General features: G+C 42.6%; 1 protein-coding gene across 1 annotated transcript; it reads right to left on the reverse strand.

Moving 5' to 3' along the window:
- Positions 1-1080: 1080 nt before the first annotated feature.
- ARG1 (arginase 1) lies at positions 1081-19644 on the reverse strand. The gene is made up of 8 exons (XM_034765649.1): positions 19488-19644; positions 12248-12320; positions 10580-10754; positions 8939-9098; positions 8353-8447; positions 6349-6453; positions 4390-4526; positions 1081-1588 (listed from the first exon to the last, which is right to left on the reverse strand). Exons 1-8 carry the CDS (start codon positions 19638-19640, stop codon positions 1413-1415), a joined length of 1074 nt encoding a protein of 357 aa, XP_034621540.1. The 5' UTR covers positions 19641-19644; the 3' UTR covers positions 1081-1412.
- Positions 19645-23050: the final 3406 nt, after the last annotated feature.

The raw sequence follows: 23050 nt of genomic DNA on the forward strand, positions 1-23050 counted from the left end.
ACAAACACAGCAGGTATGAATAATCCGATTTGCGGGAGGTGAAAGAAGGGCCTGCTGCATAAGAATTGAGAGACTGTCCTCTGTGTAGGAGGCAGCATGGAGAATGCAGAGGCATGCACGCATGATTGTTTTTAATGATCTGGTATTTTTAGGGTGACCATATGTCCTGTTTTGGCCAGGGCAGTCCCTTTTTTAAGCCCTATCCCAGCTGTCCTGACTTTTTGGCAAAAGTGGGCATGTTTTCCTGTTTGCTCTTGCCAACTTTATCAATTCTCAAGAGCAAATGGGACAAATGCCCACTTTCATCAAAAAAGTGGGGTGGGGTGCGGTGGAACATGCAGGGGAGGGGGTGAGCGGTGATGCCAGCTCCACGCGCGGGGGGGACGCAAGGCTCAGGTGAGCAGTTTGGCGGGGGGGGAAGGGGCTCGGGCTATCCCACACAGTATTCTGTTTTCCCTTAGGGAAATGTGGTCACCCTAGGTATTTCTGTATATAATGTATTTGATCAGAGGAAACTCATCTAGTAAGACTTGAACAAAACTGTCTGTAATGCCAAAGTTATCTGACTTAACTGAGTTCAGTCTCTGGAAAAAGTTCAATTTAGTTATTAGCCACCAGAGGGAGTTCACATGGTGCATTCCCATTCTATGGTTCTATGAAACCATAGATTCCGAGACCAGAAGAGACCATTGTGATCATCTATTCTGACCTCCTGTAGAACACAGGCCATAGAACTTCCCCAAAATAATGCCTAGAGCACATCTGTACATTAGTCTGTCTGCAAAATTTCAATATAAAGTTAATTAATATTTCATTTATAATGAAACATACATACCCATTATAAAACTACTTCCCAAATCCAGTTACTTGGTATTTTAAAATGTCGATTTCTTTTTAATTTGTAAGATAACATGTTGGATGTGTTGACTCAAGTTTTAGTAATGCAGAAGGTGAGCTAAAGTAATGTTACTAAGTAGTGGGCTGTTTTTGCATGTAGAAATTTGTTGAACGATTATCTAGTACTAACAGTTTGCAATCTCTTCCAGAAAACTTAGTTTAGTGCATAAGAAAAATGTCCACTTTCTTTTTAACGAACCAGGAACTTTATAGAGAGCAATGAAAACAAGGTCAGTAAATAGAAGTAATAATGTGATTTACTGCAATGGTGGTAATAAATGGTTTGACTTGACTTTTAGAATTTGTCATAAAGTAGAAAACAGTATGAGCAAATCTGACACTTTACTTCACCAGCCTCCAGTAGCATGAGTGAGAATTGCTGTCTCATTAGTGACTGAGCTTCGATGAAAAGATTTTTTTGCTTGAGGTTACCAAAGTCATTCAGTAAGCAACTGTCATTAACAAAATATTATACTTTAGGACTGAAAAACTTCTTGGAACTTAATTATATATGTTCAGATGGATTTTTGTGGCTTGGGTATACGGTAACTGGAACTATGAGAACCTTCACGTTCTTTACCAAAACAGGATAAGATAATTGAAACAGCTGTGTTGACCGTTGTGTTAACTTCTTCTTGTGTCTTCCCAAGAGCCGGATTGATCTCCATTATATCTACTGCTGATAGCAACCCTGCAATAACAAATGACAGTTATACTGAGAAAACTTTCAATTGATGCATAATTTTCTTTTCAGGTCAAGAAATTCCAAACTCATTACCACAGAGGTTCCAAGGCAGGATGTATTTTCCCCCTGTTAGGTTTTGCGTTTGTTCTTTATCAACGTTAACAAAGCAGCTATTTAGAGTCAGATATTCTGCTCATCTTCTGCTGGACACAACAACAAGGAGCTGATATCAGACAGCTAGTTATGACTCTAATCCTCAGCCTCAGGCATCGTTGGGGGGCTACTCTAATTTGAACCAGCTAGCTTTGTCCCCAAGAGTTCATACACTACCTGAGGTATAGCCAAAGTGCAGAATGCTCTGGATACTTCCTCTTAGTGCCCAGGACCCATTCAGTCCCACCCCCAATATGTCATCTGAGCCAAGGGTGTAAAGAAGAAGTCATAGGAGCCAGCTACATCAGCTCTATGCCTGTTGGGGGTCCCATACTACAAAGTTGCAGGTGATTTCTAACTTTCTTTGTGTCTGTTTTTACATTTTATCAAACACCCGCATTCCAGTGAATTGACAAAGCACATCACAAACTAAATGCCACTAAAACACACAGGTAGCTGTGGTGGGAGTGCAACAGCTACGCAGAGACCGGAGTGCTACAAAGTAGGGACAGCATGGGAAATGTAGCCTGTAGAAATTAGTAAATCCCTATTCATGCTAAATGTGCTATGAGAGCAGCCAGGACCTCAGTTAAAGGTCTTACCCAAAAGCCCTGCACAGAGAGTAAGCTATATGGTACAGTTAATCTCTCTGAAGGAAGGATGAGGAGATGTTAGAGGATATTTGAACCTTTGGGTCCAGAACATCTAGGTATTCAAAACTTGCTATTTAACTCACTATTCTGTCCCCTCCAGTTTTAATTTTAATGAGCTCCAGTCTTCAGCAATACTTTCGTTTTCTTTTCCTATACTAAAAGAGGGTGACACTTTCTCTGCTTTGATTAAATGTTCAATCCTAATGTTGTTTTAATCTGTAGGCAAAGAGGTGAGGTGATATTACCACATGTGACCACACTGGTTTGACATCATCTGGATTCACTATTTAGAATGCTGTGGGCAAAGTATTCCTGAAAGTTTAGATTTGAATAGACCCTTAGAACAGATACTTATGCTAAACTACATGTATCCGTTTGATTTTGTATTTAGCTGTGACACTCTTAATACTTTTCCCAGACCTGAAAAAGAGCTCTGTGTTGCTTGAAAGCTTGTCTCTCTCACCAACTGAAGTTGGTCCAATAAACAATATTAGCTCATCCACCTTGTTCCTCTAATATCCTGGGACTGACACAGCTACAATAACGTTGTGCCTTCCCTGTTGTCTTTTTGCCTTTATTTTGGACTGGAATTCCAAGAGGTGGTGATAGTGTACATTGCAAAGCAGTCAAGGGCTGTAAATATCGAATTACTTCTCTCTGGCAATACAATGGGTACACTAAAGAAGGTTGCAAGCTGCAAGAAACCAGTTTTTCCAGTCTGGACTTTGGTGAGTGGTAACCAAAAAACGGATCACCTAATGGAGGGCCTTGATCACCTGACGGGGAGACCAGGAGGTTCCCATGTCAGAGCGGGCTTAAAGTTATAAACGTACATGGCCTGTTCTTAGCAGCTGCCTCTCAGTGACCAGGACAAGAATACAAGACTGAGCAGGAGAGAGGAAGGACTTGGGACATTAAAAGAACTGACCAAAACCCAAAGGGCTTTGCGTGGTGAGGACAAAGGAGGGTGAGAGATGTTTGTAAAGGCTTTGTTACTTTTGCACACATCTTAAGTCTCTTACGCTTGCTGAGTTAAGTGTCGGGGGAAGGGTATGTTTAAGTTATTGATGAGACTTGGGGGTGGTAGTTCAGCATTGGTCTTGAAGCCTACTGCATTTGGATGATGGGGTCCTACTTACAAAAAGGGGTACCAGCCAGGGAGTCTACAAACTGGAAGAGAGCCTGACAATCCTGTTTCTCAGACTCAGTGGGCTTAATAGCATGCACGACCCAGTACTTGAATTTCAAACATAGGAGTCTGCTGAGTATTCAGCAATGGGAGCTCTGCCAGGTCTGTGTCACTACCCAGTCCATAGATTCCAAATAAAGCATGGCAAGTAGGATTCTTTTTCTTTTCCTTTTCTTTCTCCTAGTCAGAGCCACAACCTATTGTAATTTTAATGGCAGGTATGGCTGAGGACGTGTCTACACTTACCAGAGGATCAACGCTGCAGCGATCGATGCATCTGTGGTTGATTTAGCGGGTCTAGTGAAGACCCGCTAAATCGACCGCCGATCACTTTCCCATCAACTCCTGTACTCCACCTGATCGAGAAGAGTAAGGAGAGTCGACGGGAGAATGTCTCACATCGACGTCGCGTAGTGTGGATCTAATTCACGTCATTCAAAAAATAGTGTGGATCTATTCACATAACTCAAATTGCGTAGGTTAGATCAACTTTTCCCTTTAGTGTAGACAAGGTCTTAGGCAATGCTCACTTATTTAGGTCTTAATTTATAGTTAAAACTCAGGTTTTACTCTGGACATCCACAGCTAAACTGTGAGCTCATCAGCCTTCATCCTACATGACTACTATGCAATAGTGAATATCACATTCTCTTATTTGATGTGTGAATTCCTCTTATATTAAAGCAATGCAAAAATCCAATATGTACCTCAAAGTTGGAAAATCCCTCACCATAACACTTCAAATGCTGTAGGTAGACATGGCAAATGTTAAATCTAAACCTGTATTAAGAATTTTCAGGTGTTTATTGTACCTGTTCTATAAAGTTCTTCTGCTACATAGATACCCTCTCTCAAAGTCACTCCTCCAGGAACTGGGGTGCCTGTAGCTGGTGCCAGAGAGGGATCCAAGCCATCAACATCAAAACTTAGGTGAATTGGTCTCTTCTTACTTTATTGGTGGAAAGCAAAAGAATAAAATTAAACAGAAGCTGTAAAGTGGTCCTGTGAAAACGTTCTTCACAAACAATGGAAAAACTTAAGCCCGCTGATTGAGGCTTCTTGCTTGAGTCCTACTTAGAAAACATTTGTGCCACATAAAGAAGTTATGAAATGACATACTGCCTTGGACTGCAGCACAGTGAAGCAAGGAACAGATTGTAAATTGGCTCCATGTTTGTCACAGAAGTCACGGATTCCGTGACTTCTGTGACTTCTACAGCGGCTGGTGCTGGAGCAGTCTTGGGCCCCCCAGGTCCCCAGCAGCAGGAGTTTGGGTGTGGGGGGGCTCAGGGCTGGGGTGCAGGGCAGTGCTTACCTGGGGTGGGGCGCTCCCCAGAAGGGCAACAGCAACTCCGCTCCCTCCTAGCTCCACGTGCTGCCTCCGCCCGCAGGCACTACCCCCGCAGCTCCCATTGGCCACGGTTCCCAATGGGAGCTGCAGAACCGGGACTTGGGGCAGAGCGGAGGCAGCACGTGGAGCTAGGAGCTGGGGTCACTGCTTCCCAGGAGCTGGGTAGGGAGCCTGCTCCAGCCCCCCCGGCACCCCCTGAGCCGCAACTCCACCCCCCTTCCCCCGAACACCTGTGGAACCCCCCCGGGCCGCCCTCCCGAGCTGCCCCCCCCCTTCCCTAAGTTTTAGTCAGGGGTATATAGTAAAAGTCATGGACAGGTCACGGGACGTGAATTTTTGTGAATATATTCACTAGAGAAAAATAAACAAAATTGAGCTAAATTGATGATGCTGTCACCATTTCCCGATGTGAGACTGTTCTAGTCTTACAATCTCCCTGCGACGAAGCTTTCCCTGAATTCTGCCTAAAGCTGTGCTGTTTTTTAAATGTAATCCTATCACTCCTTCCTGTTACTACTACCCTTTTTCACTGCCCTCAGTAAGACTGTAGGCCCCAAGGATGGAAAGGAATCCCTGCTTGAGCAGGGGAGAGTTCCAACGGTAGCAGCAGATGGGGGAAGCCCTAGCAGCCTAGCTCTGTTTGATCTGTGGGCGGGAAGAACACCCTAGAGCCAGTATGGAGGCACCTATTACTTGTGTTACCGTAGCACCTAGGAGCCCCAGACATGAACCAAACCCCCATAGTGCTAGGCACTGTACAAACAACAAAGAGTCCCTGCCATAAAGTACATGGCATGAAGACACTAGAGGCCTCTGGAGTTACCCAGGGGCCTAGACCAGTGCCTGATGACTTCCATTGTACTCATCCAGTGCCAAAGAGAGACTTGGACACAGTTGTGAGCAGCCAGTTGGGCGGATTTGAGTATTCACTTCAAACTTTTAAAATTAGATACCAATTTAAATACCATTAAAATGAACCACTTGTGTTTTAAATGTATGTCATACAGGAGAGTTTTGAAGTGATCTTTGACCATAGGATCAACAATACTTAGTGGGTCTCCTGTAACGGTCAGGGCAGAAATTTTGTTTTTCTGATCTTTGGGTTCAGATTGTCAGTACATAAATTGGGCTTGATTTATATGCATGAGTATTAGGCAAAATGTGCTGTGTTCTCTTAGATCTGTTGAACTTTAACACAATCACATAGTCCTATTACATATAGAGGACCTCTTTTCCCACTGCCCTAGAACAATTTTGCTGTACTGTCCTGGCAGGTATCTATTCAGCATCCCTGGAGCACTCCAGTGACTGACTGGGATCTCAAAATTCTGGGGTGATTTACCTGACCATTTTTGAGCATGGGTTGCAGTGTAATTTTTATTCTGTATTAAAAAAAAAAAGAAATAGTTTCTTTACTTACTTGGCCAGCAAATAACAAAGTGTTTCTTCCATCACCTTCCGAATCCCAAGTTGATCTATTTCAGTCATCGAATAGTATTTAATACCCAGAGATTTCAGAATACAGCTGAAAGAGACATGGCAGACACATTAACGGCTTATGAATGCAACTAAAAGTACATTGTTTTTTCAGCATTTTGTAAATGTACTGATCTCTGAAATGTTATCTTCCATCTGAGAACTAAGTACAAATATTAAGTAAATTTTACATTTTAATTCTGCTTACAAATTATCAACCAGGTGAATGAATTATAAAGGTAAGAGAGAGGAGTAAAGTATTCTGCTTATATTGAAGTGCTTAATTTTTGAACTTGGGTACCTAAGCGCATATATAGGCACCTAATCTATATTGGTTACATTTGAAATATGTATTTAGGTTTGGAATTTGGATACCTTAAGTCACCATTTAGATGCTTACAAATCAATATTTAAGTTCTTAAATTTGGATTTAAAACGTATGTATTTATACACGTGCTGGTTTAGACAAACAGAGGAGGGGACAGGCAGGAGCAGTTGATCGAAGTTGGTTTTTGATTGGAGAAGCAGATGACTGAAGATGAAAGAACCAGATGGGTGGGGGAGGATAAGAGAGGAGGTAAAGAAAAGTAGGGAAAGCTAAGAGATGATGTAGAGAGGATCGACTGGGCATTAGAGAACAAAGAGGAGACAGACCTGTGAGACAGACTGGAGTGAAAAAGATGAAATGTACAGGGTAGGGGATGGGCAGGAAGGTGAGAGTTCTTGCTGGATTGCATCTTTTCTCTTTGAAGAAATTGGAGAGACTCCTCAGCACAGGAGAGGAGCAGGCATCTGGTTTGAGGAGAGAGCCAAAGGTAAAGAAGATGTGTTGATGGCTGTGGGTCCAGGCTTCATTCAGTCAGCAAAAAGGGGTTGAGCAGTTTGGGAGGAAGTCTTCTTAGGCACTGGATTTTCCCCCAACATTTCACTTATGAACGTGAGCAGAGGAATCCAATATGAGAGGAGGGGAGGGAAATTACTTCTGGTGAATTTAGCATGACCTTTTGAGGTGAGGTGATATTTAAAGATAGTGTCTTCTCCCTGCAATTCTTGATTTATATATTGAAGATTTTGTCCATTGGCTGGCTGTCTTTGGGGAAGGAGGGCCTATTTTCTACTTTATTTTCTCCCATCATAGAATCATAGAAATCTCGGGCTGAGGCAGGACCAAGTAAACCTAGACCATCCCTGGTAGGTGTTTGTCTAATCTGTTCTTAAAAACCTCCAAAGACAGGGACTCTACAACCTCCCTTGGAAGCCTATTGTAGTCCTTAACTATCCTTTATACTTAAAGTTTTCCAAATATCTAACCTAAATCTCCCTTGTTGCAGATTAAGCCCATTGCTTCTTGCCCTACCTTCAATAGACAGGAACACCAATAGATCACCATCCTCTTTATAACAGCCATTAATATATTTGAAGACTATTATCAGACCCCCCTCAGTCTTCTTTTCTCAAGACTAAATAAACACATTTTATTTTTAACACTTCCTTGGAGGCCAGGTTTTCTTAACACTTTTCTCATTTTTGTTGCTCTCCTCTGGACGCACTCTGATTTAGCCACATCTTTCCTAAAGTGTGATGCCCAGAATTGGACACAGTACTCCATCTGAGGGTTCACCAGGGCCAGGTAGAGCGGGACAATTACCTCTTGTGCCTTACATACAACACTCTGTTAATATACCCCGGAATATTAGATTTTTTTTCCACAACCGCATCACATTATTGGCTCATATTCAATTTGTGATCCATTCTATCCTGTTTCCCCCCAACCCCCCGATTATTTTCTGCAGTACTGCTGCCTAGCCAGTTGTTTCCAAATCACATCACATTAAGCCTCACACTGGTCAAGGAGACACCTACTTTGCAGTCTGCAGCAACACCACACATCCATTTAGGCAAGGGAAATGTGGCTTTTGAGCACTATTGAGAGAGGAACTAGACTCACTGTTCAGCATTGTCCACATCTCTTAGTCCAATATACACAATGTCTTCAGCAGACAGGCACGGGGTTATCCACGAGAATCCTGGAACATCAGGCATCTCAGAGGATCAAAAGAGGTTTTATTTTTACTATGTTACACCCCAACAAACAGCCTCATCCTCAAAGTGGGGTGGGGAGGGGAGAGAATAAGGCTTGACTTCTTAAAAAGCCCAAAATGTGAGTGTAGAAAGGTTGGATGGATTGAGAGCAGGCTGAAGATCAAACCTTGCCCGTAAATCAGAGCCATAGGACACTGGGTCCTTGGGGGTCCTCCTTTACCTTGGCTCCCGACCAGAGGCAGAGCTTTGAAGCTCCTGGCTGACCCCAAGGGTTCAGGGCAGGGACTGCCAGACTTCTTGCCCACAGGAGCCATGGGTGATCCATGGGGGAGAAGGGGTCCCAATATGAGGAAACAGGCGGGTGTGTTCGGTTACTAATTCTAAATGTTACAGTAGTAATTGGGGGAGCAGAGGATGAGCAGAACCCACATCCATTTAGGACAAGTTTCCAAGATACTTGCAATGTAAAGAGGTGATGGCAATTGTATTACCTTGTCCTTCAGTTCCTTCAGAAGGAAAGACACAGGCTGCCCATGCATGTTCCCAGATAATGATGTCAATGGAGTGTTAATATCAGTGTGGGCGTCAAACCAAATTACACCAAGATCAGGGTGAATCTTTGCATGGCCAGATATGCTTCCAATTCCCAAGCTGAGTAGACAGAGAGTTGTGCGTAAACACAGGCATTACATGGCACAGCACACAACATATTTTCCTTCTCACAGCACCATGCTAAACTTATTTGTAAAAGCATTTGTTGTTGCAAACCATTCTCTGAGGATGAAAATCTGCAGCCCACAATGCAGCCAAGGAAGGCTCCTCATGCACTGGAAATGCTATATTTCTTCTGGGTGGGGAGAATCCAGGAAGAGGAAGGCTGGAAAAGGAAAGGGTGTGGCTTCCTGTGTACTATGGAGTTGAGCTTGGGGTCAGCACTCTCACAGAAGCACAGGGCAAAACTCTGGAGCATTGGCAGGAGAATGGCTAGCAAGTTCACATACTGCACAGATGCCCTGGTCGAGAATGGTAATTTGGGCCCTGATCCAGAAAAGCACTCACGCATGTGTAGAACGTCAGTTGTCCCATTCACTTTGCTGGGAGGTCTCAAGTGCTTAAGGATGCACACAGTTTGAATAGTCCCAATGAAGTGAATGAGACTTTGTTGTTGAGACCTGGTCTGAAGTAATTAACACTTGTGTGGAGGCCTCATTCTTTGGAAAATAGGATTAGGGAGGTAAATGAATCATCAGGCTGAAAACAGGACTTTTGTGCTAAATAAGATAAGTAGATGGGTCAGAAGGCTAAAAAGACAATGAGTGAGCTAGCTAAGTGAGAGGGAGAACACCCAGGGAACTATTTACTATGAACTAGATAACAAGGGACAAAGTAAATTAGGAGTGTAGAGAATGTGGTAAAGAGGAAGTCTAAAATGGACAGCAGGTGGATAGAGCATGCGGTACTGGGATCGGTTCCTACAGATTAACCAATCTGATCCTAAAGTGTGTGATGCAGTGTCTAGTAAATGTAATGAATTGTGTGAATGTGTACAAAGAGAAATAGTTTCTGTATAACTTTGGAGCTGTGATGTTCCCTGATCAACTCAGCGTAGCATTGCTGTATGCCAAATTATGATACCTGAGTGACGAAATCTAGAGTGGAACTGAGTTCTTGGGAAGCTGAATGAAGCGAGAGCTCCAAGGGAATCCCAACACTATTTACATTCTTTAAAGCTACGCTCATGCTTGAGTGCTTTGGTGAACAGCCACATTAACTACCCACCCCTCCCTTACTGGAACTATTTGCACTGCGTAAAATTAGGGACCCAAATCTACATAAAACTCCAAGGTTAACCTCTGCTGGAATGAGGGTTCCTCATACATTTTTTTTAAATGCAAACACTGCTGTGTAGGAAACTGCCTTGGCTTGTTTGAATGGCTGATTATTTTTTCTACCAAGCTCTTTAAAGGGGTGTTGGAATGGGGAAAGGCTTTTGATCAGATTTAACAGACAACTGCTAGTCTTGAAACTGAACTGAAAGGACTTAGCTAAAAATGAACTGGCTCTTCATTTGCGTCATTTGTGCAGCTCTGAAAGCCATTCATGCTTTTATACAAACAAGTATAACAAAGGACCTGTGATCCCCGCCAACTACCAAACAGGTTCTTCCACTCTTCTTCACTTCTGCCACAGCGCTGGCTAGCTTCTCGTTTGCGCGCCCAACGCTTCTGGGATTTTTTGCATTATGACATGGTCTGTCATCGGGAATGTCATCAAACTGCAAGGCGCCATAATCTTTAACATCACACCCTGTGATTAGCACAGTGGAAGGAAAAAGTTAAAGGTCACAAGAAAGTACATTTTTCATTTAAAATTTCCTGTTGAAAACAATTGAACATTATTGTGTAGCAGGTGATATGGAGTAAATCACGTGTAATTTGTAAACCTATTTTATGTTTGGATGTGTGTTTTTGTTTGCATCTTAATCTATAACTCTGCTTTTCTTCTTTAGATCCTTATTGAGCAGCTTCTAACCCAACTCGCCCATTTGCCTAGGTTACCATTCTGAAAAGCCTGAGGCTGGCGCTTATGCTGCTATTACTAGCATGGCTTCCAGAGACCTATGTGTAGGAGAGCAAACTTTCACCCTCCTGAGTAGCTAAGAGATGGTCAACAAGGGCAGGTGAGGAAGGAGCTAGCCGCTACCTTAAAGGGAAGGGAGCTCTTGGGGGCAGGGATTGGTGTTTTGTTCTGTGGTTGTACAGCACCCAGCTCAATGGAGTCCAGGTCCTCCAAGGTGCTGCAGGAATACCAATAATAATAATTAGTAATGGTGCACTGGTTACGGTGTTGTCCTAGATTTGAGAGTCCCTGGTTCAATTCCCTGCTCTGCTGCAGGCTGCCCGTGTAACTTTAGGCAAATGACTTTGTTGTCTGTGCCTGAGTTCCCCTGCTGAAAAATGGGGCTAATAGTATTTCTCTACTTCCCGGGTGCTGTGAGAATAAATACATCCAATACTGTAGAGCACTCAGATACTATGGCCAGGGGGGCCATATAAGTACCAGGTAGGCAGCAGTGTACAAGTACAAGGCAGCGCTCTGTCACATGAGGAGGCAGTAGCTCATTCAACGCTAAAGAAATGTTGGGTTCTGCTACTTCTGCAGCGTTCTAAGCCTCCCAAGCACCACTGGGGCTGTGACATAGGCAGCTTCCCTCCACTCCAGAAACGTTTGAAGAACATCTCTCCAGTGGTTTTGAGCTTGGAGGGGTGGGGATAGGAAACATATTTTCAGCTAAGCTTGCTTTTTTCATTCACACACATTTGAACGGCCAGGCTTGATATATAGTTAGCCCTCCTTTGGCTAGACTTCACGAAATATAAAGTTACACAGTAAGCGACAGGGGGGGAAATCTACTTTTGGACTTACGAAGTGAGGATCTGCTAAGATGACATCACCAGAAATCTAAAATAAGTACACGCTTTTGCTGGCCAAGGGGAGGGGCAGGGTAGAATGGGGGCTTCTGGGTCAATTTGCACGGAGAAGGTAAGTGTCTCAAAACACTTAAGGAATCCTCTCGGGTGACAAAAAATTGTGAGCACAAAACTTCTACAGCTTCTGTGATTTTTAGGCACTTTGCAATTTTCTGCAAATTTTCAAACATAGTGTTTTGGTTTTATTTAAACGTTTCAGTCATTTTTTTTTCATTAAAGATGCCAGAGCATTGCTTATGTACTTGTTGGTGTGTTTATAATGGATAATGTTAATTGTATTTAAATTTGTGTTTTCCATTTGAAAAATACCTTGAGCTGTTAGTTTATCAATCAGGCCAGCTTCCTTCACCACTGCCGGCCCTTCTTCCGTTCCTTCCCGTGCCTATTAACAAGAAATATAAGAAGTCAGGCAGATCGTGTACCTGAGCAATCGTGTTATAGAAAACCCTGTTTTGGAGCAGAATTTACATTAAACACATTATGTGCAAATGTGCTGCTCTAAAATAATTTGATTGGAAGAAAAACAAGTATAGCACCTATTCTGTTCTGATGTAAGTACAGGAGGCAAAAATCTATCCAGGAAAGAAATCTGGGTTCCTATCCTACAAGCTGATCCATGTTGAAATGAATCAGGCTCTGCATGGGTCCCCCACTCGTACCCAGTTGTAGGATTGGGGCTGTAGTTGAAATAGGGCACAGAAAATAAATTGCTGTAAGAGATCCATGGGTGCACATAACTGCACCTTAAGGGAGCCCAGGCCCTTGAAAAGTAGTTTACAAGCATCAAGGAAAATCTATTTTGAAAGAAAAAAAAATCACCTTTTTTTTCTAATTTTTCGGGTAATGGAACATTAGCCATTCTCTGTGTTTGAACAGTTCTATCAGCTAACAAAATTGATCCTTTTCACATCCAACCTGGCCTAGGAATTCTCAAGCACGGCCTCTGGTCATTTCAAACAACTGAAAGCAAAAATCATTGTCCTCTTGTATATGTTTTGTTCTATATGAAATTACTGAAAGCTTCTATCTAAGGGCTTGTCTTCATAGCATGCTACATCGGCGCCGTTGCAATCAATGTAGCAGCGTTGATTTAGCAGGTCTGATGAGGATGCGATAAGATAGGTGAGCGCTCTCCCATGGACATAACTTCTGCCTCTTGTTCAAGTGGATTAATTATGTCAATGGGAGAGCGTATCCCACCAACATAGCACAGTGTGGACACCATGTTAAGTCGATGTAAGTTACGTCACTCGCGGGGGAAGGGGTTTACACCCCTGAGCGATGTAACTTTCATCGACTTAAGCAGTAATTTACATGCAAGAAAAAGAAGGGTTCTGGATGTAGGGGATGTTAACAATACAGAAACAAACATTCACTACAAGGTTCATAAGAGCATTTATATCCTTTGTAAGGGTAACGGTTTCTTCTATTGCCTATTACATTGAAAAGGAGATGATCATTTTCTTTATCATTTAAAATAATTATTAGCCAGCTCTGAGACTGGAAATGAACTCATTTTGCCATAGAGGGCAGCTGCTGTATTGCGTCCAGTCTATCTGCCTGATACATGTGTCACTCACACTGACGTTAATGGGAGTTGAGTTGTTTTAAAGGTAAATTGGTTCCTTTTCAGATCTATAGATAAAGGGTTTGTCAGAGGCCGGCTGCTTGGGAAACTTGGCACTGGACCGGATGAAAGACACAGCAGCCTTTGAAGTTTCTCTCCTGGTCCCTCTGAAGTAACCCAGCTTCAGAGGGGAGAATTACATTTCGCTTCTAGCCAAGCTCCAGCACAGAGCTGTGGCCGGGCTGCTTTACAGTTTGACTTTTAATTAAAAAGTTGAAATGGGAACTGACTGACTGGTCCCGAGGTGGTGCTTTAAGTACAAGCTACGTTTTAAAGCAGCCCAGCTTTCTTTGAAGTACACAGCACAGCTGCATGAGGGAGGAGAGACTGCTGGAGGCCTCAAAGGCACAAAACAGGCAGATTTAAATAGCTCCTGTGTGCCTGGATTCAGCAATGTCCTTTCTGTAGCACTTCACAGCTAACACCTCTCAGGGTACATCTACACTACAGGGGGGAGTCGATTTAAGATACGCAAATTCAGCTACGTGAATAGCATAGCTGAATTCGACATGTCGCAGCCGACTTACCCCGTTGTGAGGATGGCGGCAAAATCGACTTCTGCGGCTTTCTGTCGGCGGCGCTTACTACCACCTCCGCTGGTGGAGTAAGAGCGCCGATTCGGGGATCGATTGTCGCGTCCCAACGGGACGCAATAAATCGATCCCCGAGAGGTCGATTTCTACCCGCCGATTCAGGCGGGTAGTATAGACCTAGCCTAAGTTCTTTATTGGGGGGAGGGATAGCTCAGTGGTTTGAGCATTGGCCTGCTAAACCCAGGGTTGTGAGTTCAATCCTTGAGGGGGCTACTTAGGGATCTGGGGCAAAATCAGTACTTGGTCCTGCTAGTGAAGGCAGGGGGCTGGACTTAATGACCTAGCAAGGTCCCTTTCAGTTCTAGGAGATGGGATATCTAAATTAATTATTATTATAGAAGTAAGTTGGAAGTTTGACACTCCAGATTCAGGGCATCATCATGCAAGGCTCCTCTCATGTTTATGAGCTCTACTTATCAGAGCCATCCCCTTGACTTCAATGAAACCATGTGTGCGAATGAGAATTATTTGTATGGGCAAGACTTGCAGCACTCAGTTGTTGGCAGTGAAAAATGAGAACAGAACATGCCAACTAGGATACAAATTATTGCCAGGAGACAGCTGGATTCAATGGAGAAGTCCAGGTAACCTTAATGAAATATATTATTTTAGTTACAGTAGCACCTACAAGCCCCAGCTAAGAGTAGTTACTTATATTGTCCACATTACTGAAGTATCTGAGCACCTCACAATCTTTAATGTGCTTATCGTCACAACACCCTGAATATAGAAAGACCCAGTCTTTGCCCTCAAGAGTTTACAATCTAAATAGAACAAAAAGTGGGAGAAAAGAAGTATTGTCATGTTACAGATAAGGAACTGAGGCTCAGAAAGATTAAGTGACTTGCCCAGGTTACTTAGGAAGTCTGTGGCAGAGCATGACCTGAACCCAGGTCTCCTGAGTACCAGTCCAGTGCCAGAAATACAAAACAAAGTTGTCATTGTTTATACCTGTCTGTTCTTATCTTTCTACTACAAACTATTTCACAGTAGAAAAAGATGCTTTTTCTATAACACCAAAATGAGTTTTTGAAACAAACACATTTAAAATGAAGTAGCTATATTCTAATACCAGTAAATTATGTCATAAGAGAAACAGCCATGCTGAATCAGACCAGTGTTCCATCTACTCCCATATCCTGTCTCCAGGGATAGCTCAGTGGTTTGAGCGTTGGCCTGATAAACCCAGGGTTGTGAGCTCCATCCTTGAGGGGGCCATTTAGGGTTCTGGGGCAAAAACTTGTCTGGGGATTGGTCCTGCTTTGAGCAGGGGGTTAGACTAGATGACCTCCTGAGGTCCCTTCTAACCCTGATATTCTATAATTGATTGGTACCACCTAACTGGGCTAGAAGAGAAATGTAATTTTCCCCCTTTGAAGGTGGAAGAAATCCTAAAATAGGCAAATATGAAATATCTTGCCCCCACAGAGTAAGTTTCTTTTTAACCGCATCAGTTAGTGGCTTCACTTATGCTCAGACACAAGAGGGTGTATATAACTTACAAATGTTGAATCCTATCTGATTTTCAAAAGGGCGGAGCATACACAGGGCTGTTGCAGTATATAACTGAGATATTCATACGTGCAAAGGTTAGGAATTTTATTCTCAATGTTGCTTAACAGATTCCACTCCATGCACACTTTAAATTCCTTGCTTGTTATTGCGGATTTTTTGTGTGTTTTTGAGATATGATCATGTCTGAAAGTGATCAGCTCCCACCGCTGAAGCCAGATCTTCAAAAACATTTGGAACATTGGAGGCTGAGCTCTTTTGAAAATCTGGCCCTACATTATACACATTCATTCTTGGACTTGGGATCCCAGAGGCTGCAACTGTTTACACATCACAATATTGTAGGTTAATTAAGAGAAGGGAGAAAGAAAAGCAAGTCCAGCTAACACCCTCTGAGTCCATCAGCCCAGCCAAACCAGAACATTATGTATTGCATGTTTGTATCAGTCTAGACATTATAATTTTTTGTGATACTTGGGGTAAGTTTTTTAAGGAATGGATTGCAGAAATGGAATAACGCTCAAAAAGAATAAATGGGCATGTTACTTTAATTAGTGCAGAGGTTCTCAAACTGGGAGTTGGGACCCCTCAGGGGGTCGCGAGGTTATTACATGGAGGGGTTGCGAGCTGTCAGCCTCCACCCCAAACACTGCTTTGCCTCCAACATTTATAATGGTGTTAAATATATAAACAAGTGTGTTTAATTTGTAAGGGGGGGTCGCACTCAGAAGCTTGCTATGTGAAAGGGGTCACCAATACAATAGTTTGAGAACCACTGAATTAGTGCATGTAGGAGGGGAATGATAGTCTCCACATCTAACTACAAGTCATGCCCTCACCCTCAGGTGCACTTTACAGTTTGGAAATGGAGAGCTGTGACGGTGCACCCCATAAGGCTTTATGGAAATATGCTTTTGAATGTATATATATGACATAACAGGAATATGTTTTATGCTACATATGCCATGTAACATATCTCTGTAAAGGTTATGGTTTACTGAATCTATTCATTCTATTTGTATGCATGTGTCATTTTTGTGTTCAAAGTTATGAATATTGGCTGTGTGATTTCTAAGTAGTCTTAGTAAAGCATTTGGTCAGCTTCTTGAGAAAGGAATGTGCAAGTTAAGTGATTGCTGGACCCAGACTAGAAGGAAACTAGTCTGTAAAATGAAGCTTACTGGAACTCCTCTGAGGGTGAGATTTTATCTGTATTCAGTCTTCTTACTGTATTAGACATAGACTTGCGTGCTCTAGTTTATTTTACTTGGTAATTCACTTTGTTACTACTTGGAACCACTTAAATCCTACTTTCTGTATTTAATAAAATCACTTTTTCCTTATTAATTAACCCAGAGTATGTATTAATACCTGGGGGGAGGGAGGGCAAACAGCTGTGCATATCTCTCTATCAGTGTTATAGAGGGTGAACAAGTTATGAGTTTACCCTGTATAAGCTTTATACAGGGTAAAATGGATTTATTTGGGGTTTGGACCCCATTGGTAGTTGAGCATCTGAGTGTTAAAGACAGGAACACTTCTTAAGATTCTTTCAATTAAGCCTACAGCTGTTAGGGGACATGGTTCAGACCTGGGTCTGAGTTTGCAGCAGGCTAGCACAGTGTACTGTGACCCCTTTTGTACTGGTGACCCCTTTCACACAGCAAGCCTCTGAATGTGACCCCCCCCCTTATAAATTAAAAACACATTTTTATATGCTTAACACCATTATAAATGCTAGAGGCAAAGCGGGGTTTGGGGTAGAGGCTGACAGCTCGCGACCCCCCATGTAATAATCTCGTGACCCCCTGAGGGGTCCCAACCCCCAGTTTGAGAACCCCTGGGCTAGCGGGTCTGGCTCGAACCAGGCAGGGCACTGAAGTCCCAAGCTGCCAGGGCAGGAAAGCAGGGGCAGAAGTAGTCTTGGCACATCAGCTGGTAGTTCCCAAGGCGGTTTCTGTGATCCAATCCGTCACAAGAGTGTAGAAAGAGAGCGTACTGGTAACAGGAGCAAGCACATGCCAGGCTGGAAAGAGAATCTGTTTCTCTTCCAGTGTGTGTACTTTTGTTTCTGAGACAAAGCTGAACTGGGCTACAGCACAGGGTAATGCTGCTAGCTGAATAAAAAGGGACTGAAGACCATGCCCTTACAGCTTTGAAAAACCAGCCTTACAGCAGGCTGAAGAGGGCAGGGTTTTTCCTAAGAAAAAGCTCAGCGTGGGGGTTATGCAGTAAGTTTATCTGAAGGAAAGCCTTACAAAAGAGAACCTAATTTTTAAAAGTGCTGAACACCTACCACTGCCATTGATTTTTAACTAGAGGGGCAGCACCCCTGAAAATAAGGTGACTTAAATTTAGTTTTCTATATAACACTGTTTAGTCATATAGTCATATTGTTTATATAGGAAGACCACCTAGACAGTGGTCAGCTTTGCCACTGGAATGCTTAAAGCTGATCAAGGTAGGAATTTCTAAACAGACTAGGGCTGATTGAAAATTTCCATCAAACCTGACTTTCAATGGAAAATTGCATTTTAGACTAAACAATTTATTTGTTAAAATTATCTGCTTCCCCTCCCCCCCCCCCCCCCCCCAAAAAAACCTGAATACCGAGACATTTCACTTGTGAAGTGCTGCTGTGGTGCCTCATACTGCTATTCTCATCTGTGGGCCAGGCCCCCAGCTGGACTTCATCTTTCATGATGTACCATGGCACATGATTCCCATGATGCCTCACCCTCCCACCCCTACAACCCTACCAAGGGGAGACTGTGATACATTATGGGAGATGGAGCCTGGCTTGTAGAGGAGAATAGGAGCAAGATACATCTGAATTACAACTCACATGAGACACAACGGCAAAACTTCAGAACTGAAACATTTCAGTTTTTAATTTTTCCTCTGAAAATGTTTTTTCCTGCAGAAAAACATTTTCCAACCAGCCTTTTATTCTTTGTATTTGTTTTTGAATAGTATTGCATCACAAAAGTTAATGAGCTAATATTTCTATACCAGTATTCTCTCTTTACTTGTGTATTTATTTCCTATGTCGCTGCCATGAACCTCCTATCTGCGTGTGTGTGGGGAGGAGTTACCATCTTCATAATTAAAGGAGAAAACATTGTTCTTGGAAGCAGATTACAAATACGATGGTGGAGGGTGTAATCTGGAAGCAAGTATAATCACATCAGAGGCATTGTGTAGGCCGTGACTAATTATTGAAATAAGCATGACTGCACTGATTCAATGTGCTCGGGCAGGTGTATATCCGGAACTCCTCCCTGCAAGATGTCATTAAGATTAGGAGAACTCCCATATTACACAAATAAAGCCAGCAAATTTCTAACAATTATAGTGTAATTATGTTTAACCCAACTTTTTGCTCATATTTACAAGGGCAGCATTCGTCCATGAATGAAGACTCTGTTCATGACAAGTGTGCAATATAGTAATAAGGGAGTTTTGAGGTCTGCAAAGCTGGTGTGGGGAGAGAGAAACTTCTCTTGTGCTTCAATTGCTCAAACCAAACAGAATTTAACTGAACTTTTTTGAAATATAACATTTGCACTAAGAACAAAACAAAGCTAAGTGTTGTCTTTGGGACTGACATGGGTGAAAGTGCCTTCTCATCCAGAGCTGTGGAAAACTGTGCTAGACATGTAGCTTACTTGATATTCTTTATGCCCCCCTTTCTAATAAAGAGAATGAGACCAAGAGAAACAAGGAACAAAGGTCACAGACAGTAGTGGCTTCATAATTTCCAGTCTAAAACCCCCTAAACACAAGCACATTTTTAGAAAAATTGGAAACACTCTACCTGTCCTTTTGAAAAAGGAGCCCAGATGATTCCAGCGGAGGTCTTCGGTTTGGCACTCATTCTGCCACACACCTTCCCCTCGGGGATCTCACCAAAATGAAACAGGTCCCTCCCTTTGGAAGGCAGACTCTCAGTCCTTTCACTGGCTCCCATTTATAACAGAAGGGAGCTATTTACCATTGTGGTGGGAGGGGGAACGTTCTTTTTTTCCACCCACTGAAAAGAGCAATTGCATAAGAACAGCATCAGCAATTGCCACTTTCCTGTCCTTGAGTCTATGCAAGAGAATAACCCCATTAACTGTATATTTTGTATTCGTTATTGTTTAATTCTACATAACTATGGCAAGTTTGTTAATTCACAGCGGTTTCTGAGTGCCAAGCTTCTAACTCTTTTGCAAGTGTTAAGTAGCACACCTTGCTGTGGTGTGCATTACAGGGCAAGACATGCCTCGGCTAGATTGTGAAGTAGAAGGCTTTTATCCTTCAGGAAAGTACACCCTGTTGCAGCCTGTTGCTGTTCTACTATAGCTATAGCTTCTTCATTTTAAATTCAGTGGTTTATAAGAAACCTTAAAATCCAACTTTTGTGATATTTATGCAACAGCCTTCTAAGTATTAATATATCCTGTTGTAGTAGATGGATGGATAAGTCTCCATAAGTGACAGGTTTATAAACACCTCCCCTGTGCTCCAGTAACTATTATTAAAAAGCTTTTTTAAGTTTTCTGAGCCCATTCCCTGCCTCATATACCCCAGTCGGTATGATCTGTCCTGTGATTGGAAGACTCAGGACCTGCACTATCTGGAAGGGACAGACAAAATCAGAACATAGTCATAGTTCACATCTCTGCAGTCCCTTGAAGATACTTTTGTGCATCAGTGCTAGATATGCACTCCAATGCACACACAGGAGATAACAAGGGTGTGCCTGCCCACTATGAAATCTAACTCCCCATCTCTGAAAATAGCTATCTGAGTCCATTCAGGGTGTTGAGTGTATAGTCCAAATACAATTTTGATGATAGGGGATAAAATCTGAAAGAAACAAAACTTACTCCTTTTGGGAGCTTAATAGCCTTATGTGGCTGTCAACAAGTCGCAAGTATTAAAACACCGCTGAGTCAGGCAAGCCAGGACCACAAAATTGAGGGCAGGCTTTTGAACAACAGCCAAGGTTTTCAAGTGACTAGTTATTTTTTGGTGCCAGGAAAGAGTCTGATTCTTTTAGCACATTGGTGCTCTGCACTTTCTAAAAATCAGAACTCATCAAGGCATATCAAGTTAGGCATCCATTATCACTAGCCACCCACTTCTGAAAATCTTGGCAAGCAACCACTAAGATTTCTAGAGATAAGAGCTATTCAGGTCTACAAAGTTCTCTTGATGAAATTTGATTTTTTTTTTAAATCTCCCTTAGCCCCTCAAAGATGCTAAGTATAGGCACAGTTCCTGTGAGGATAAGAGGACAGGTTCTGAACTTTTTTCTCCCCTTGTGTTATTCCTGCCCCCTCTCCACATCACTTTCCCCTGAAAATTCAGACCAAGCTACTTGTGTGGCCAAATACATATAAAAACAGCTCAGATGTATCTGCTGGGCTGCAGTGGAAGCACTCGTAGTAAATGCGTCCTGCATAGTGGGGGAGTACATTAAGTGCTGTCATTGCCAGAACTATTTTACCTACAAGGGCAGGGAGGAAAAATCACCAAGAACCTCCATAGGTGAGTGGATGCTGTCCAAATAACATAGTCCCATGAAGTATGTACTTTGTTCCACTCCTTTCCAGCCAAAAGAAGGTTATGTTTTTTGGAGGTTATTAACCTGTCAGATGACAGGGGCATGAATTTTGCAATCTGACCTACGTCAAGTGCATGGAGCCAGGAAATAAAGTCAAGTCACTTGCAAGCCCTTCTGTGTGTCATCCAATTATTACACTAGTGCAGTGATTTTCAACCTGTTGTCCACGGACCCCTGAGACTCCTCAGACTATGTTTAAGGGATCCACAAAAGGTTGTCTTTACCATAGAACAGTGGTTTTCAACCTGTATGTCTAAGATTTCCAAAGGAGTCTGCATCTCCATGTGAAATTTTTTAGGGGTCCACATATGAAAAAAGGTTGAAAACCAGCGCACTAGTGAATCTTGAACCAGCAAGATGATTTTGTTTCCTAGTCACCAGACATAGGTCATGGTTGCCAAATTTATTACAGTCACCGGAATCCAGTGTTTACTGTTACAATACAGCCAACCTAGTACGCCTCATTTTGGTACATTAGACACATCCTTTATAGTAGTTGACAGTGGTAAAATGTAATTACTTTCGCCTATGCTGCTTTTTTTCAGACTTCTTAATAACTCTCCTGTCTGCCACCTTACTGGGGAAACCAGAACTAGTTAGGTGACTTCAAGGGACCTTGACTGGGATAGTAAGGAATGAAGGCACATTTTCCTGCTTCTCTCAGTTTTCAGGTTTCCATTTCTAGTCACTGGGAGAGGTGTGATGAAGGGACTAAAACTAGAGGGAATAAGCAGAAAACCTCCCACAAAAAATACAAGGAGAAACTTTCCTTGAGGATATCTGTACTTACTGTTCCCTAAATCTGAAACAGGGAGCGAGATGGGAAGGTCTGGGGAAGGTCTAAGCAGAAGCTCTGCAGTTAAACAGATTGAGGGACAGAGTAGGTTTAGAAATACTGCTGTTTTTCTTGTTTTAATAAGTTCCCTGTTCAGTGTTACAAGGAAGTTGCTCCTTGGTGCTTTACCATTGTCACATGGTATCTTTCCTTCTTCCTGTGTATATCTTGGTTCGTGGGGGAGAGAAAAAACAAACACTTAAAAATGACATGTTAGTTCAATAGAAAGTTTGGCACAATTGACTGTTTATCTAGCACTATTGGTATACCTGGTATTACACAACTGGAGAGCTGTGCCAGAGCAACTATAGGATTCTTGCCCTGATGTCCTTGCATTCTAAGGGCACATGCTGGCATGGTGTAACTCTTTGTCAGAGGATGTTGTGACAGCCAAGACTATAACAGGGTTCAAAAAAGAACTAGATAAATTCATGGAGGAGAGGTCCATCAATGGCTATTAGCCAGGATGGGCAGGGATGGTGTCCTTGCTTCTTTTTGCCAGAAGCTGGGAATGGGCAACAGGGGATGGACCATTTGATGATTACTTGTTCTGTTCATTGCCTCTGGGGTACCTGGCATTGGTCACTGTCAGAGGACAGGATACTGGGCTAAATGGACCTTTGGTCTGACCCAGTATGGCCGTTTTTATGGTTGGCCTTGGGAGCCTAGTGTTCCTTCATAGGGGAGGGAGATGTTGGATTGGAATAAAACAGGGTGTATATGTGTCATGCAATGGTGATATTTGTAGAGTCATACTTTAATAACTACTGCTGGGTGTGGAGCTCATTTGAAAATTGGATCATTACTATATTTGCATGGGTTTTTATCAGCTTGTGTATGTCTGAAGGATATGCAGACAAATGGGCTTGGACTTGCAAGTGGCTCTGGTGCACATTCATAGATTTGAGAACCTAATTTATGGAACCTAACA

Source organism: Trachemys scripta, chromosome 3 (genome assembly GCF_013100865.1).
Source record: "Trachemys scripta elegans isolate TJP31775 chromosome 3, CAS_Tse_1.0, whole genome shotgun sequence".
In the NCBI taxonomy this organism is placed as follows: domain Eukaryota; kingdom Metazoa; phylum Chordata; order Testudines; family Emydidae; genus Trachemys; species Trachemys scripta.

What these genes read in the sequence shown, in the direction of transcription:
- ARG1 (XM_034765649.1), bottom strand. Translation starts at nt 19,640, where the DNA reads ATGGGAGCCAGTGAAAGGACTGAGAGTCTGCCTTCCAAAGGGAGGGAC. An exon ending in TGAAGGAACTGAAGGACAAG is followed by an intron (nt 8,448 to 8,938) that starts GTAATACAATTG and finishes TGATCCTCTGAG; the next exon opens with ATGCCTGATGTTCCAGGATT. An exon ending in AGAAGAACTTTATAGAACAG is followed by an intron (nt 1,589 to 4,389) that starts GTACAATAAACA and finishes TTGTTATTGCAG; the next exon opens with GGTTGCTATCAGCAGTAGAT.